General features: G+C 29.5%; 2 protein-coding genes across 2 annotated transcripts in view; both read right to left on the bottom strand.

Moving 5' to 3' along the window:
• Positions 1-12,104, bottom strand: part of LOC119609987 — a 55,099-nt gene extending 42,995 nt beyond the window's left edge. The window contains 2 exon segments of the mRNA XM_037965046.1: positions 2,719-3,416; positions 11,794-12,104. Coding sequence (XP_037820974.1) covers positions 2,719-2,779 — 61 coding nt within the window. The 5' untranslated portion in view covers positions 2,780-3,416; positions 11,794-12,104.
• A 3,602-nt stretch (positions 12,105-15,706) lies between these two features.
• Positions 15,707-17,576, bottom strand: part of LOC119609992 — a 40,894-nt gene continuing 39,024 nt past the window's right edge. Inside the window, exons 13-14 of the mRNA XM_037965050.1 lie at positions 16,083-16,563; positions 15,707-16,019 (exon numbers count right to left, since the gene is read on the bottom strand). Coding sequence (XP_037820978.1) covers positions 15,943-16,019; positions 16,083-16,563 — 558 coding nt within the window. The 3' untranslated portion in view covers positions 15,707-15,942. The remainder of the gene's footprint in view (positions 16,020-16,082; positions 16,564-17,576) is intronic.

The following is a 17,576-nucleotide window of genomic DNA, read 5'->3' as shown; positions in this document are numbered from 1 at the left end:
AACTACTATTGGTTTCTTTAAGAAAACAAAACAACTATAATTTATTATGATTTCTGATAAATTGTGAAATAATTAGTAAATACTAGAAAAGAAAAACTCTCATAAGGGCCAAAAACAAACAAACAAATTCCAACAAATCATTGCTAAATATCTGTATATAAAAATACTAAAAGCACTTGTTGCCGTTTTTTAGATATAAACAAAAAGATTTCATCATATAAATTCCCTTGAACACGTTTTAACATGTTAATCCATATAAAACAAATTTATCAAATAAATAACTGTAGACACCTTTAATTAGCAACAAAAATGTGTTCTTTTTTTTTTCTTTGTAAATATACAAACCACATTCCATTTTTTGTACAAAAAAAACACGCAATATACGCATTTTTTATAAAATTTCTTTTTTATTAGTATTAGTGTCACTGGGTTAACAAACCAAAAGTCCAAAGGGAATTTTTTTCAATGAAAAACTTCAAACTTAAGGTAAAAAAGTATTCGGTCTACAATTTCCTTTGCATGTTAACGAAACATAAAAGCAAGCAAAACACTTTGCCGATTAAATTGACAATTAAAAAGAACACAAATAAAGTATTTCATATAGTGTAGGAAATTTAAGTGTTTGAAATTCACATTTAATAATTAAGATAATTATGTTTGTTTTTTTTTTTTTTTCTTGTCGTTCTTTTGTTGGCAGTTTTATGTTCTATGACTATAAAAGTTAAGTGATAATAAAAGGATTCAATTCCCAGTAGAAGAAGTTCTGCACAACCCTTTATGCTTGACCAAGTCAATTAGTCAAATGTAAATGTAGTTCTTTAGAATTTTCATAGTTGCTATTTAAAATATTGTATTGTTAACATTATTGAGTTGAATAATCAATTATGAAGAAAATAACTCAAGGTTAAGCATACTAGTGCAAAATATCACTTAAATTTTAGTTGAGGTATAACTAAAGGTTAATAATCTTACACTAATGAAGTGTCATTAGCCATAGTATCGATTTGATTATATTATAATAACGATAAAAATCAATTTTAGAATGGAAACATATATGTCTGTTTTCTGGCTAAAATCGAGGACTTAGGGAAAAATATAAGAAATATGCAACTAAAAATCAATTTTCTGGCAAAAACTAGAGGTCATAGGGCAAAAATAATTCAATTTCAGAAGAAACATAAAAGTCCAATTTCTTGCTAAAGTAATGAAAATCTTAGTTAGTTAGTTAGTTAGTAGTTAGTTAGTTAGTTAGTTAGTTAGTTAGTTAGTTAATTAGTTAATTAGTTAGTTAGTTAGTAGTAGTTAATTAGTTAGTTAGTTAGTTAGTTAGTTAGTTAGTTAGTTAGTTAGTTAGTTAGTTAGTTAGTTAGTTAGTTAGTTAGTTAGTTAGTTAGTTAGTTAGTTAGTTAGTTAGTTAGTTAGTTAGTAGTTAGTTAGTTAGTTAGTTAGTTAGTTAGTTAGTTAGTTAGTTAGTTAGTTAGTTAGTTAGTTAGTTAGTTAGTTAGTTAGTTAGTTAGTTAGTTAGTTAGTTAGTTAGTTAGTTAGTTAGTTAGTTAGTTAGTTAGTTAGTTAGTTAGTTAGTTAGTTAGTAGTAGTTAGTTAGTTAGTTAGTAGTTAGTTAGTTAGTTAGTTAGTAGTTAGTAGTTAGTTAGAGTAGTTAGTTAGTAGTTAGTAGTAGTTAGTTAGTTAGTTAGTTAGTTTGAGTTAGTAGTTAGTTAGTTAGTTAGTTAGTTAGTTAGTTAGTTAGTTAGTTAGTTATAGTTAGTTAGTTAGTTAGTAGTTAGTTAGTTAGTTAGTTAGTTAGTAGTTAGTTAGTTAGTTAGTTAGTAGTTAGTTAGTTAGTTAGTTAGTTAGTTAGTTAGTAGTTAGTGAGTTAGTTAGTTAGTAGTTAGTTAGTTAGTAGTTAGTTAGTTAGTTAGTTAGTTAGTAGTTAGTAGTTAGTTAGTTAGTAGTTAGTTAGTTAGTTAGTTAGTTAGTTAGTTAGTTAGTTAGTAGTTAGTTAGTTAGTTAGTTAGTTAGTTAGTAGTTAGTTAGTTAGTAGTTAGTTAGTTAGTAGTAGTTAGTTAGTAGTTAGTTAGTAGTTAGTTAGTTAGTTAGTTAGTTAGTTAGTTAGTTAGTTAGTTAGTTAGTTAGTTAGTTAGTTAGTTAGTTAGTTAGTTAGTAGTTAGTTAGTTAGTTAGTTAGTTAGTTAGTTAGTTAGTTAGTTAGTTAGTTAGTTAGTTAGTTAGTTAGTTAGGTTAGTTAGTTAGTTAGTAGTTAGTTAGTTAGTTAGTTAGTTAGTTAGTTAGTTAGTTAGTTAGTTAGTTAGTTAGTAGTAGTTAGTTAGTTAGTTAGTTAGTAGTTAGTTAGTTAGTTAGTTAGTTAGTTAGTAGTTAGTTAGTTAGTTAGTTAGTTAATAGTTAATTTGTTAGAGGATCAAATTCAAAGAACTACCTCTAGGCCTTCATCGGTGTTGTTGCGCGCCCCCTTACTAGTGGCTCAGGTGAGAATCGAACCCAGGACATCCGGTCCAACGGACAATTGCACTAACCAGCAACCTATCGGAGCCCTCACCCTACCAAAAACTTCCCTTATTAAGGAATCTATACATCTACTGTCCAAATGTCACGATTCTAAGTTCATCCGTCTGGACTCTGCGATGAAGAATCAGTCATTACTTATAAATACTTCTTTGGAAGTGTACATATAGATACTTATATAGATTGTAGATTAACTTACCCTTTGGTGGTGAGGAATGGTAATATAAACCTTGAAATCTGCGTCTACGTTTTGGTGGCATGATGATTTAGTTTCCTTTAGTTTTATTATTTACGTTTTTATTTGTTTCACTTTATTAATAAAATATATATAAAAATATTATTATTAATGTTGTGTCCCAAATTATTGACCAGTATTAGACCATACATTGGAAAATCCATAGACTATTTGCACAGTATTTATAGTAATTTTCCTCTTTTTTCGTTGTAGTTAACACAGACTGTTGCCTTTTTTGTGCTTTTTTCTTTTTGTTTTATTTAAAATAAAATCGTGCTTTAGTATAATTTATCTGTATTTTTTCCACAACATAAAAAACACTCATTTATAAAGCACATTATAATTTCAATTATTTATAACTTGTTGTTGTTTATTTTAAAATTAATCACATTTTATTAAAAATTTATATCTTTGTCATGTAATATATAAAATTATGTTTCAAACACAATGTACTTTACGTTTAGTATTTCACCATATAAATTGCATACAAATACGAAATAGAAAGGAACAGAGAAAACAGGAAATAATTTATATTTATTATTTAACATTAAGTGTTACACGTTTTATTAGGAATTTCCTTCCTTGTAATAGTCACTTTGCTGTCAATTTAGGTTTTTCTATTAATTTTTCTTTTCAATTGATTTTTTTCATTTTTCCTCGAACTGTAGGCGTTGAGAGTTTATAACAAAGTGTCATTTGCATTGAAATGTTCACAACTAACTTCCGTTTAAGTTCGAAACGAAAAGGCTAATAGTGAATATTCATTCATAGATATTCGAAATTATAGTATAAACGAAAAACTAGTGACACACTCACACACTGAGAAACTAGCGTAGGCGCTGGTCATTTGTTTTCGAAAATATACCTTAACAAAAAACCATCTACTCTTTTATAACAAAAAAAGAATAATTGCTTAAAAAGTAAAAAAAACATACAACACAAAATGAAATGCAGGATAATAAACTCTCATTGAACTAGTATCTCTTTACTCTGGTAAATATGTGTCTGTAGTAAAACCATTAAATTTTTATATTTGTGTGCTCTTTTTTTATTCCTGACTATGTCCCGATAAATATTGTTCGTGTTTGTATTTGGTCACTTTTTTTAAGTTTCTTTTTGACTCATTTTCGTTATAGCATGTTGCATTTGTTATAAGCTTTAATGACACACATATACATATGATTCATTTATGTGCAGACATGCTAAAGAGACAATAACAGAATTGTCCAACTTCTAAGTGGTGCAAAGGACCAAATTGAACCAAAACTAGAACTGAACTAGAACTGAACTAGAACTGAACTAGAACTGAACTAGAACTGAACTAGAACTGAACTAGAACTGAAGAACTGAACTAGAACTGAACTAGAACTGAACTAGAACTGAACTAGAACTGAACTAGAACTGAACTAGAACTGAACTAGAACTGAACTAGAACTGAACTAGAACTGAACTAGAACTGAACTAGAACTGAACTAGAACTGAACTAGAACTTGAACTAGAACTGAACTAGAACTGAACTAGAACTGAACTAGAACTGAACTAGAACTGAACTAGAACTGAACTAGAACTGAACTGAAGTAGAACTGAACTAGAACTGAACTAGAACTGAACTAGAACTGAACTAGAACTGAACTAGAACTGATAGTAGAACTGAAAGTAGAACTGAACTAGAACTGAACTAGAACTGAACTAGAACTGAACTAGATCTGAACTAGAACTGAACTAGAACTGAACTAGAACTGAACTAGAACTGAACTAGAACTGAACTAGAACTGAACTAGAACTGAACTAGAATCTGAACTAGAACTGAACTAGAACTGAACTAGATACTGAACTAGACTGAACTAGAACTGAACTAGAACTGAACTAGAACTGAACTAGAACTGAACTAGAACTGAACTAGAACTGAACTAGAACTGAACTAGAACTGAACTAGAACTGAACTAGAACTGAACTAGAACTGAACTAGAACTGAACTAGAACTGAACTAGAACTGAACTAGAACTGAACTAGAACTGAACTAGAACTGAACTAGAACTGAACTAGAACTGAACTAGAACTGAACTAGAACTGAACTAGAACTGAACTAGAACTGAACTAGAACTGAACTAGAACTGAACTAGAACTGAACTAGAACTGAACTAGAACTGAACTAGAACTGAACTAGAACTGAACTAGAACTGAACTAGAACTGAACTAGAACTGAACTAGAACTGAACTAGAACTGAACTAGAACTGAACTAGAACTGAACTGAAGTAGAACTAAAGTAGAACTGATGTAGAACTGAAGTAGAACTGAACTAGAACTGAACTAGAACTGAAGTAGAACTGAACTAGAACTGAACTAGAACTGAACTAGAACTGAACTAGAACTGAACTAGATCTGAACTAGAACTGAACTAGAACTGAACTAGAACTGAACTAGAACTGAACTAGAACTGAACTAGAACTGAACTAGAACTGAACTAGATCTGAACTAGATCTGAACTAGAACTGAACTAGAACTGAACTAGAACTGAACTAGAACTGAACTAGAACTGAACTAGAACTGAACTAGAACTGAACTAGAACTGAACTAGAACTGAACTAGAACTGAACTAGAACTGAACTAGAACTGAACTAGAACTGAACTAGAACTGAACTAGAACTGAACTAGAACTGAACTAGAACTGAACTAGAACTGAACTAGAACTGAACTAGAACTGAACTAGAACTGAACTAGAACTGAACTAGAACTGAACTAGAACTGAACTAGAACTGAACTAGAACTGAACTAGAACTGAACTAGAACTGAACTAGAACTGAACTAGAATTGAACTAGAACTGCAGTAGAACTGAACTAGAACTGAACTAGAACTGAAGTAGAACTGAAATAGAACTGAACTAGAACTGAAGTAGAACTGAAATAGAACTGAACTAGATAAATAAATCCAATACATACAAAGCTTTGTCCCCCTCTCGTCTAAGGTTTGCCCCACATCTATTTCTGTCCATGTTCATAAAAATGTACACAATCAATTAAATGTCATGTATATGGACACGTAAACGTATGTTTAGAAATTCTATCAATCCTCTATGAGTATATATTTTATGATTCAAATACATTATTTACAAAACACTATTAAATATTGTTATCAGTGGACTATATGTGAGAGGTTAGAACCAACTAACCGATGGCATATTATTAGTTATTTATGATTTTTATTGCAAAATCGTTTCAAAAAAGGAAATAGACAAACATGCAACTATAATGTTATGTTTTCTGTAAGCAAGATGTTGATTACTGTAAACGTAAAGGGGACAAATTTCATGTGATAAAAAGTTAATCGTAGGAATTTTGAAATGAATAATGTAAAATTTCTAAATAAATCAAAGAATAATTTATGAAATGTAAGTTAATGTAAAATATTTTAAAATATATTGTATTAGTAGAAAACTTTATCTGCTGCAATTAAGTTATGAACATTTCAACCATAAATTATCAATGATTTATCTTGATATTTTATTGAAATATAATTTATCAAATGGTGACAAAATAAATCTAAAATAGAAATATGAACATATACATATATTTATATATATCTAAAACTAGTTGATTAATTAGTAATGAAGCATTAAAATTTTCTTTAATTTACGTCATCAATTGTATAAACTTTCAAATTAAAAACGTCAAATTTACTTCTATTGTCCACTATATTTAGTGTCACATGCTTATTACATGTATGTTCAAGGTTAACATTACAAAATTATATACGAAAAAAAAAACGTGTTTAATTGACACACATTAATATTTTACATAAAAAACCTTACTACCTACTCGATATTGTTTTCTACACAAGACAATGACCAATATTTTCGAACTTCAAACGAAATAGTATATAGTTTGTGTGTTAAAATATAGGTCAGTCATTTAAATATAGATAAAAAAACTTTAGCTAGATAATAAATTATGCGTGTGTCAAATGATGAAGAAAATATAAAGAAACCACTTAAACTTAACAATGAATTGTTAAATTTCTTTTAGAGTAATTTCCTTTTTATTAACTTCTTCTTGCTTTACACACTCTAATACAAAGTTATAATAAAAGACAATTTAATTGAAATTTACAAAAATAACCTTGAAATTCAAACCAGCTATAGGCTATTACATCGACTAGTCAATAGACTAGTTCATAGTTAGATCAATAGACTAGTCCATAGTCTCAACAATAGAATAGTCAATTACCCAGTTGGTAGACTAGTCCCCAAACTAGTCCATGGGCTCAACAAAAGACTAATTTATAGAATATACAACAGACTGGTCCATTAACTAGTCACTGGACTAGCACATAACCTAATCAATAGCTCAAAATTTATTCAGTTTCCCTATCCTTTACTTCCATATTTTCTTAAATTTTGTGGTCATGCAACATTAACTTATTATACCCTACACCACTTCAGTGGGGAGGGTATATTGGGTTTTGTGCTGATGTTTGTAACGCACAATAATATTGGTCCTATACCCACCTTAAAGTATACCAATCGGCTCAAAATCATTTTCTGAGTCGATTTAGCTATGTCCGTCCATCTGTCCGTCCGTCCATGTAAACCTTGTAATCAAACTACAGGTCGCAATTTTGAAGATAATTGAATGAAATTTGGTACATGAGGGACGAAGCCTATTGAAAATGGTTAACATCGGTCCATTATTTCACCTAGCCCCCATACAACTGAACCCCCGAATAGGGCTTTTAAATTTTGTAATCAAACTACAGGTCGCAATTTTGGAGATAATTCAATGAAATTTGGCACATGATCTTTTGTGGTACCGTAGACAAAGTCTATTAAAAATGGTTAACATCGGTCCATTATTTCACCTAGCCCCCATACAACTGAACCCCCGAATAGGGCTTTTAAATTTTGTAATCAAACCACAGGTCGCAATTTTGGAGATAATTCAATGAAATTTGGCACATGATCTTTTATGGTATCGTAAACGAAGCCAGTTGAAAATGGTTTACATCGGTCCATTATTTCACCTAGCCCCCATACAACTGAACCCGCCGAATAGGGCTTTTAAGTTCATAATTATGTTAAATATATTCATATCTCGAAAAAAAAGCTGCAAAAACCAAGTTGTATATAAGATTTGATGACCCTCATGAATTCCATAATAATAGGTCCTCATATGACCCTAGCCCCTATGAAAAGACCCCATCAAAATTTCACTTAAATGTCCACAATTTTATTCAACAATAAACGGCTTAAGTATGTATATCTGAAGGTACAATTCAATTTTAATGCTTTATTATGGCAAATAAATCACATTATATTTTTGTCAAAGGTGTAGGGTATTATATGGTCGGCCTCGCCCGACTATAATTTCTTACTTGTTTTATTTTATTTTAGCTTTTAACTAATATAATAGTAGCCGTTTAATCGGTATTGTTTTCGTTTAAAAGAAATACAAAACTATAAATATTTTATTAGCTTTAGAATTGCTAATTTTATAAGAACTTTTTCTTATATCCAATTTGCATAATTTATAATAAATTGAACGTTAATTGAAATAAGTTCTTTTAATTTGCAGTGAATTTAAACTTTAAAAGAAAAAAGTTAGACAATTACCTAATTACAGAAATTTATAAAAAATTTTATTAATTTAAAAACACAAAAAAAATTCAAAAGAAAATTTGATCCCCTGTTTTTGGAATTTTTTTTCAAAATTTTAAAATAACGCACTATTGAAAGATTTTATTGAAATTAAAAAATTAAGTCTTTTTATGTTATTTATACATTTAAAATTATTACAGTGCGTATACTTTATTTAACATCTTAGTTAAATATTCATCATGCGCCTTATCCCAGACAAAAAACATTGAAAAATTTTCATAAACATTTTTTAGAAATTTTTAATTTGAAACTGAAGACTTCGTTTAATATTTTAATATCGAAAGTATTTTTAATTAAAAAAATTAGGTTTTTAATATTATTGCTACATTTCAAGTTATTATGGTGCGTATACTTTATTTAACAGCTTAGTTAAATGTTCATCATACGCCTTATCCTACATAAGCGAAATTTTGAAAGAGAAAGAAACCACAATGTAATTGCTAAACGACTAGTTTGATTTTATTAAAACTTCTCATGTCGATAGAAGCAAACTTGCTGAATCCAAAGTAGTACCTCTAGACCTAGACCTCTTACATCTACGAGGGTTGGTAAAATACACCACCTACAAAATTTGTAATAATTTAAACAAAAAATCCGTCAAAAAAACTGTGTCTATTTTAAAAAGATATATTTCAATAAAGGAAATTGTGTTAAGAAACCCCAATTTATAAAGAAACTGCACTCTAGGTGAAGAAGGCTTATGCACCACAAAATGGTGCAACTCCACTTGGAGACCGCGTTACGAACATACTTTTCCTGAAAGAATTTTTTTATTTGATAATAACTTAAGAATACACTATTCTATAGAAAACTGCTCGACGAAAAACATTCGCGATAAAAAACGTTTCCAAAATTTAATTTTTCATTAGAAAACTTAACTACAATGAAACTTTTCTGCAGAAAACTTTCGAAAGAAGCAACTTTTCTATATAAAAAAACATTTTATTTGAAAACTGTAAAAAGCTTTTCTATAGACTTAAGAAGAAAGTTTTCTATAGAAAAGTAGAGAGTTTTCTATAGAACACTGTCTTAAGTAGAAACTTTTCTAAAGAAAATTGTCTTAATAAAAAACGTTTCTCTAAAAAGAACATTTTCTATAGGAAACTTTCTTAGGAAGAAACTTTATTATAGGAAACCGTATTCAGAAGAAACTTTTCTATGAAAAAACGTCTTCAGAAGAAATTTTTCTATAGAAAAGTAGAGAGTTTTCTATAGAAAACTGTCTTAAAAAGAAATTTTTTATAGAAAACTGTCTTAAGGAGAAACGTTTGTATAGAAGAAGCATTTCTATAAAAACTGTCGTAAAAAGAAATCTTTCTATAGAAAACTGTCTTAAGGAGAAACTTTTCTATAGAAAACTGTCTTGAGAAGATTGTTTTCAATAGAAAACTGTGTTAATAAGAGACCTTTCATATAAAACTGACTTAAGAAGAGACTTTTCTATAGAAAACTTCTCAATAAGAAACTTTTCTACATAGAACTGTCTTAAGAAGAAACTTTTCTATAGAAAACTGTCTTAAGAAGAATGTTTTCAATAGAAAACTGTCTTAAGATGAAACTTTTCTATAGAGAACTCTCTTAAAAAGAAACTTTTCTATAAAAAACTGTATTAATAAGAAACTTTTCTATAAGAAACTTTTCTATAGAAATTTGTCTTAAGAAGAAACTTTTCTATATAGAACTCTCACAAGAAGAAACTTTTCTTTAGAAAACTGTCTTAAGAAGAATGTTTTCAATAGAAAACTGTCTTAAGACGAAACTTTTCTATGGAGAACTCTCTTAAAAAGAAACTTTTCTATAAAAAACTGTTTTAATAAGAAACTTTCCTATAGAGAACTCTCTTAAGAAGAAACTTTTCTATAAAAAACTATTTTAAGAAGAAACTTTTCTATAGAAAACTGTGTTCAGAAGAAACCATTCAATAGAAAACTGTCTTAAGAAAAACTTTATTATAGAAAACTATAGGAACTTTTCATAGAAAACTGACTTAAGAAAAGACTTTTCTATAGAAAACTGTTTTAATAAGAAACTTTTCTATAGAAAATTGTCTTATGAAGAAACTTTTCTATATAGAACTCTGACAATAAGAAACTTTTCTTTAGAAAACTGTCTTAAGAAGTATGTTTCCAATAGAAAACGGTGTTAATAAGAGACCTTTCATATAAAACTGACTTAAGAAGAGACTTTTCTATAGAAAACTGCTCAATAAGAAACTTTTCTACAGAGAACTGTCTTAAGAAGAAACTTTTCTATTGAGAACTTTCTTAAGAAAAAGCGTTTCTTTAGTAAACTGTCTTATGAAGAAAGTTTTCTATTGGAAACTGTCTGAAGAAGGCACTTTTCTGTAGAAAGTTGTCTTAAGGAGAAACTTTCTACCTTAAGAAGAAACTTTTCTATAGAAAAAGTTTTCTATAGCAGAGAGATTTCGAAGACACTTTTCTATAGCAAAGTGTCTTAAGGAAAAACGTTTTGGAAACTGTCTAAATAATAATAACTTTTCTGAAGTAAACTGTCTAAAAAAGAAACTTTTCTATAGAAAATTGTCTTAAATAGAAAACTGTCTTAAAAATAAGATTTTCTATAAATAAAATTGTCTTAAGAAGAAACTTTTCTATAGAAAACTGTCTTAAGAAGAAACTTTTCTATAGAAAACTGTCTTAAGAAGAAACTTTTCTATAGAAAACTGTCTTTAGAAAAAGAATTTCTATAAAAAACTGTCTTAATAACAAACTTTTCTATAGAAAACTGCCTTAAGAAGAAACATTCCTATAAAAACTGTCGTAAAAAGAAACTTTTCTATAAAAAACTGTCTTAAGAAAAACTTATCTATAGAAAATTATCTTAACAGTAAGCTACCAAAAAATGTTTCTATAGAGAACAGACTTCAGAACTTTTCTATAATGTCTTTTTATAGAAAACTGTCTTAAGAAGAAAGTTTCTTAAATAAAAATTTCTTTAAAATAAACGTTTCTATATAAAACTAATTAAGAAGAAAGAGGAAAGTTTTCTATAGGATGATGTCTTCTTGAAAAAGTTTCTATTTTTATATGTTGTTGTGTCGGAGCTTGTATTTTCCCTCAATGGTTAAATGTCAAAACCTTCACAAAACAATTTTTAATAATGAAAAACTACTATTAAAAATTAAATACCACTAATAGTTATTAACTATTTTCATTTAAATTTTTTTCATTTATTTTGCAATACATATTTTTTTCCACAAACCACATTGCAAATGCCATGAATTATTAATCAATATTTTCTTTTGCCCTTAAGTGTTAGTTAATAATTATTGATTTATTTCGATTTCAATAATAAATATTTTTTATAACAATTATAATTAACACAAATTTGTTTTCTCAACACTCGCAACCTTCAAATTGTACTAACACTTTCTTAAGCAAACTATTCACACTTCACTTGAAGTATACACAATGACCCTGCTCTCTAACAGGAGTCGTATAACATGGTCAATGTCCTTTAAAATTAAATGCAAATTTATGCAATTTCTAGTTGTATAAACAATAAATCACAAGCATTTCAAGTTTTGCCTTTAACTTGTTTTTACAGGTGTTCTTATGAGTTAAGGTATAAAAGTAAATTTTCACACAATTTATAAATTTTTTTTTAATTTTAGCACACTTTTCTTTAAAGTTTTTTTTATTAATATTTTCCTTTTTAAAGTCGTCTTTTTAGTTCGCGTATCCTTTAAAGACTGTGTCATATCCCTTTAATGCATGGGTGTTTTATCTAATTTTTCTCTTCTATGAATTGTTGATTTTTTTTTGTCTTTGTAAAAGAAAATTTACAATTTTATATCAAAGAGAGAATTTTTGTTTACTATACGTACTTGCTATAGTTGTTGTTTGTATTATTTTGTCTTATTGTTTTTGCTAAAACGTTTGTTGTTGTATTAGCTGTTATGTATTTGTGTGAGTGAAAACAATGCAATTCTATCGGAGGTTTTGTGTCTGTATAGAATTTAGCAATTACTTCGTGTATGTGGGTGGTTGAGGTTGGCAGAAATTTTTTATTTATCAGGGTTCCGCAAGGTATTTTTAGTAGGAGGCTAGATTATAGACTAGACTATAGACTAGACTATAGACTAGACTATAGACTAGACTATAGACTAGACTATAGACTAGACTATAGACTAGACTATAGACTAGACTATAGACTAGACTATACACTAGACTATACACTAGACTATACACTAGACTATACACTAGACTAGACACTAGACTATAGACTAGACTATAGACTAGACTATAGACTAGACTATAGACTAGACTATAAACTAGACTATAGACTAGACTATAGACTAGACTATAGACTAGACTATAGACTAGACTATAGACTAGACTATAGACTAGACTATAGACTAGACTATAGACTAAGACTATAGACTAGACTATAGACTAGACTATACACTAAACTATACACTAGACTATAGACTAGACTATACACTAAACTATACACTAGACTATAGACTAGACTATACACTAAACTATACACTAGACTATAACTAGACATAACTAAGACTATACACTAGCCTATAGACTAGACTATAGACTAGACTATAGACTAGACTATAGACTAGACTATAGACTAGACTATAGACTAGACTATAGACTAGACTATAGACTAGACTATAGACTAGACTATAGACTAGACTATAGACTAGACTATAGACTAGACTATAGACTAGACTATAGACTAGACTATAGACTAGACTATAGACTAGACTATAGACTAGACTATAGACTAGACTATAGACTAGACTATAGACTAGACTATAGACTAGACTATAGACTAGACTATAGACTAGACTATAGACTAGACTATAGACTAGACTATAGACTAGACTATAGACTAGACTATAGACTAGACTATAGACTAGACTATAGACTAGACTATAGACTAGACTATAGACTAGACTATAGACTAGACTATAGACTAGACTATAGACTAGACTATAGACTAGACTATAGACTAGACTATAGACTAGACTATAGACTAGACTATAGACTAGACTATAGACTAGACTATAGACTAGACTATAGACTAGACTATAGACTAGACTATAGACTAGACTATAGACTAGACTATAGACTAGACTATAGACTAGAATATAGACTAGACTATAGACTAGACTATAGACTAGACTATAGACTAGACTATAGACTAGACTATAGACTAGACTATAGACTAGACTATAGACTAGACTATAGACTAGACTATAGACTAGACTATAGACTAGACTATAGACTAGACTATAGACTAGACTATAGACTAGACTATAGACTAGCCTATAGACTAGACTATAGACTAGACTATAGACTAGACTATAGACTAGACTATAGACTAGACTATAGACTAGACTATAGACTAGACTATAGACTAGACTATAGACTAGACTATAGACTAGACTATAGACTAGACTATAGACTAGACTATAGACTAGACTATAGACTAGACTATAGACTAGACTATAGACTAGACTATAGACTAGACTATAGACTAGACTATAGACTATACTATAGACTAGACTATAGACTAGACTATAGACTAGACTATAGACTAGACTATAGACTAGACTATAGACTAACTATAGACTAGACTATAGACTAGACTATAGACTAGACTAGACTATAGACTAGACTATAGACTAGACTAGACTATAGACTAGACTATAGACTAGACTATAGACTAGACTATAGACTAGACTATAGACTAGACTATAGACTAGACTATAGACTAGACTATAGACTAGACTATAGACTAGACTATAGACTAGACTATAGACTAGACTATAGACTAGACTATAGACTAGACTATAGACTAGACTATAGACTAGACTATAGACTAGACTATAGACTAGACTATAGACTAGACTATAGACTAGACTATAGACTAGACTATAGACTAGACTATAGACTAGACTATAGACTAGACTATAGACTAGACTATAGACTAGACTATAGACTAGACTATAGACTAGACTATAGACTAGACTATAGACTAGACTATAGACTAGACTATAGACTAGACTATAGACTAGACTATAGACTAGACTATAGACTAGACTATAGACTAGACTATAGACTAGACTATAGACTAGACTATAGACTAGACTATAGACTAGACTATAGACTAGACTATAGACTAGACTATAGACTAGACTATAGACTAGACTATAGACTAGACTATAGACTAGACTATAGACTAGACTATAGACTAGACTATAGACTAGACTATAGACTAGACTATAGACTAGACTATAGACTAGACTATAGACTAGACTATAGACTAGACTATAGACTAGACTATAGACTAGACTATAGACTAGACTATAGACTAGACTATAGACTAGACTATAGACTAGACTATAGACTAGACTATAGACTAGACTATAGACTAGACTATAGACTAGACTATAGACTAGACTATAGACTAGACTATAGACTAGACTATAGACTAGACTATAGACTAGACTATAGACTAGACTATAGACTAGATTATAGACTAGACTATAGACTAGACTATAGACTAGACTATAGACTAGACTATAGACTAGACTATAGACTGGACTATAGACTAGACTATAGACTGGACTATAGACTAGACTATAGACTAGACTATAGACTAGACTATAGACTAGACTATAGACTAGACTATAGACTAGACTATAGACTAGACTATAGACTAGACTATAGACTAGACTATAGACTAGACTATAGACTAGACTATAGACTAGACTATAGACTAGACTATAGACTAGACTATAGACTAGACTATAGACTAGACTATAGACTAGACTATAGACTAGACTATAGACTAGACTATAGACTAGACTATAGACTAGACTATAGACTAGACTATAGACTAGACTAGACAGTTTTCTATAGAAACTTTTTCCATAAGACAAATTTCAATAGAAATATTTCTTCTGAAGGTTCTTTACTAACTAAAAAGTTTCTTTACTAACTAAAAAAAGATAACTACTCCATACCCTGTCTTAAAGCAATTGTTATTGTTCTATCAGGAAGGTATCTGTCTAACAATATGTTCTAGTCTAATGGAATTTCTATGTTAGCGTGTAGTTAAAACTAAAACATTTGGGTGTCACTATTATAGAATAAATCAACAAATGAACGATTAAAGACAAAACATAGCAAAGTAAAAGAATTTAAAAACTATTAACTTACCAACACTGAAATCAAACGCTTAAAACAGAAACACAATAAAAGCGTCAACGAAATTTTGTAAACATTTTAAAATAAAAAAAAATCATTCATAATTAACATGAGATTTTCAAAATATTTTTGATTTATTACTGCATACATGTTTTTTTTTTTTTTTTTTTGTTAACTACATATTACATCTTTGTTTCAATTAGTTAATAACTAAAATATCACGTCTTAACAGCAAAATATATTTATATGTTTAATTGTATATAGATTTAATACTAAATATGTTTAAAAACCTAAAATTATTATAAAAAAATATCAATAAATATTCCAAATTAATAAATAGAAATTAATTTTCATTCAGTTCATCCATAGAATAATGTATAGGATTTGTAAATTCGATGTGATCATTTAAAAGAGAATCATCTGTAATAGAAAATTAATTAATTTTTTAATAAATTTTTTATTACTCTTTTTCTTCCTACCCACCCTTTAATTGTTTCTCTTCAAATGTTATAATACTGTTAACAATATTGTTAATAAATTCTTGTGTTAGTGTTTCCGTTATATTAACGGGATCGTAAAAGAGAAAACTTCTCTTATTTCTTGTGTGTTGTTTATTTCTGTTTCTCTTTAACGAACGCCTTGAACGAAATAATGCTAAGCTGATATGCGATTGCTTGAGTGGTATATTATCGGATCCAAATTCCAAACATTTACCCTGAACACAATAACGTTCTTCATTTTGGGAACATTTGGTTCCCAGGGGGAAGTGACCATAATTACCATTCACTAAATAGAAACGATGATGTATAAATTCATCTTGACAGCCAACACGACAACTACGATCGGGATCTTCAACACTGGACGCAATTTGTATACCACGACCGGAGAGCCCTAGCACTTTAAGTTTATAGCGCGCACAGGTGTGATCTGCGTACTCGGTGGTAGTTTGTAGGCGTTCACATGGCTGGAGAGAAAGAGAAATTGTATAGAATATAATAAAGGCAGATTGTTTTAGTTCCCAGGTCTAGTCTATTGCCTAGTCTAAAGCATAGTCTAAAGCCTAGTCTAAAGCCTAGTCTAAAGCATAGTCTAAAGCCAAGTCTAAAGCCTAGTCCTAAAGTCTAGCCTATAGTCTAGTCTACAGTCTAGTCTACAGTCTAGTCATAGTCTAGTCTATAGTCTAGTCTATAGTCTAGTCTATAGTCTAGTCTATAGTCTAGTCTAGTCTCTAGTTAGTCTATAGTCTCGTCTATAGTCTAGTCTATAGTCTAGTCTAAGTCTAGTCTATAGTCTAGTCTATAGTCTAGTCTATAGTCTAGTCTATAGTCTAGTCTATAGTCTAGTCTATAGTCTAGTCTATAGTCTAGTCTATAGTCTAGTCTATAGTCTGTCTATAGTCTAGTCTATTAGTCTAGTCTATAGTCTAGTCTATAGTTCTAGTCTATAGTCTAGTCTATAGTCTAGTCTATAGTCTAGTCTATAGTCTAGTCTATAGTCTAGTCTATAGTCTAGTCTATAGTCTAGTCTATAGTCTAGTCTATAGTCTAGTCTATAGTCTCTAGTCTAGTCTATTAGTCTAAGTCTATAGTCTAGTCTATAGTCTGTCTATAGTCTAGTCTATAGTCTAGTCTATAGTCTAGTCTATAGTCTAGTCTATAGTCTAGTCTATAGTCTAGTCTATAGTCTAGTCTATAGTCTAGTCTATAGTCTAGTCTATAGTCTAGTCTATAGTCTAGTCTATAGTCTAGTCTATAGTCTAGTCTATAGTCTAGTCTATAGTCTAGTCTATAGTCTAGTCTATAGTCTAGTCTATAGTCTAGTCTATAGTCTAGTCTATAGTCTAGTCTATAGTCTAGTCTATAGTCTAGTCTATAGTCTAGTCTATAGTCTAGTCTATAGTCTAGTCTATAGTCTAGTCTATAGTCTAGTCTATAGTCTAGTCTATAGTCTAGTCTATAGTCTAGTCTATAGTCTAGT

The sequence above is a fragment of the Lucilia sericata genome, unplaced genomic scaffold (genome assembly GCF_015586225.1).
Source record: "Lucilia sericata isolate MDLA Ls3-8-SP2 unplaced genomic scaffold, ASM1558622v1 Contig001099F_arrow, whole genome shotgun sequence".
NCBI classification, from domain to species: Eukaryota; Metazoa; Arthropoda; class Insecta; order Diptera; family Calliphoridae; genus Lucilia; species Lucilia sericata.
The sequence above is the reverse complement of the archived record's forward strand: the minus strand, read 5'-3'. Positions and strand labels throughout refer to the sequence as shown.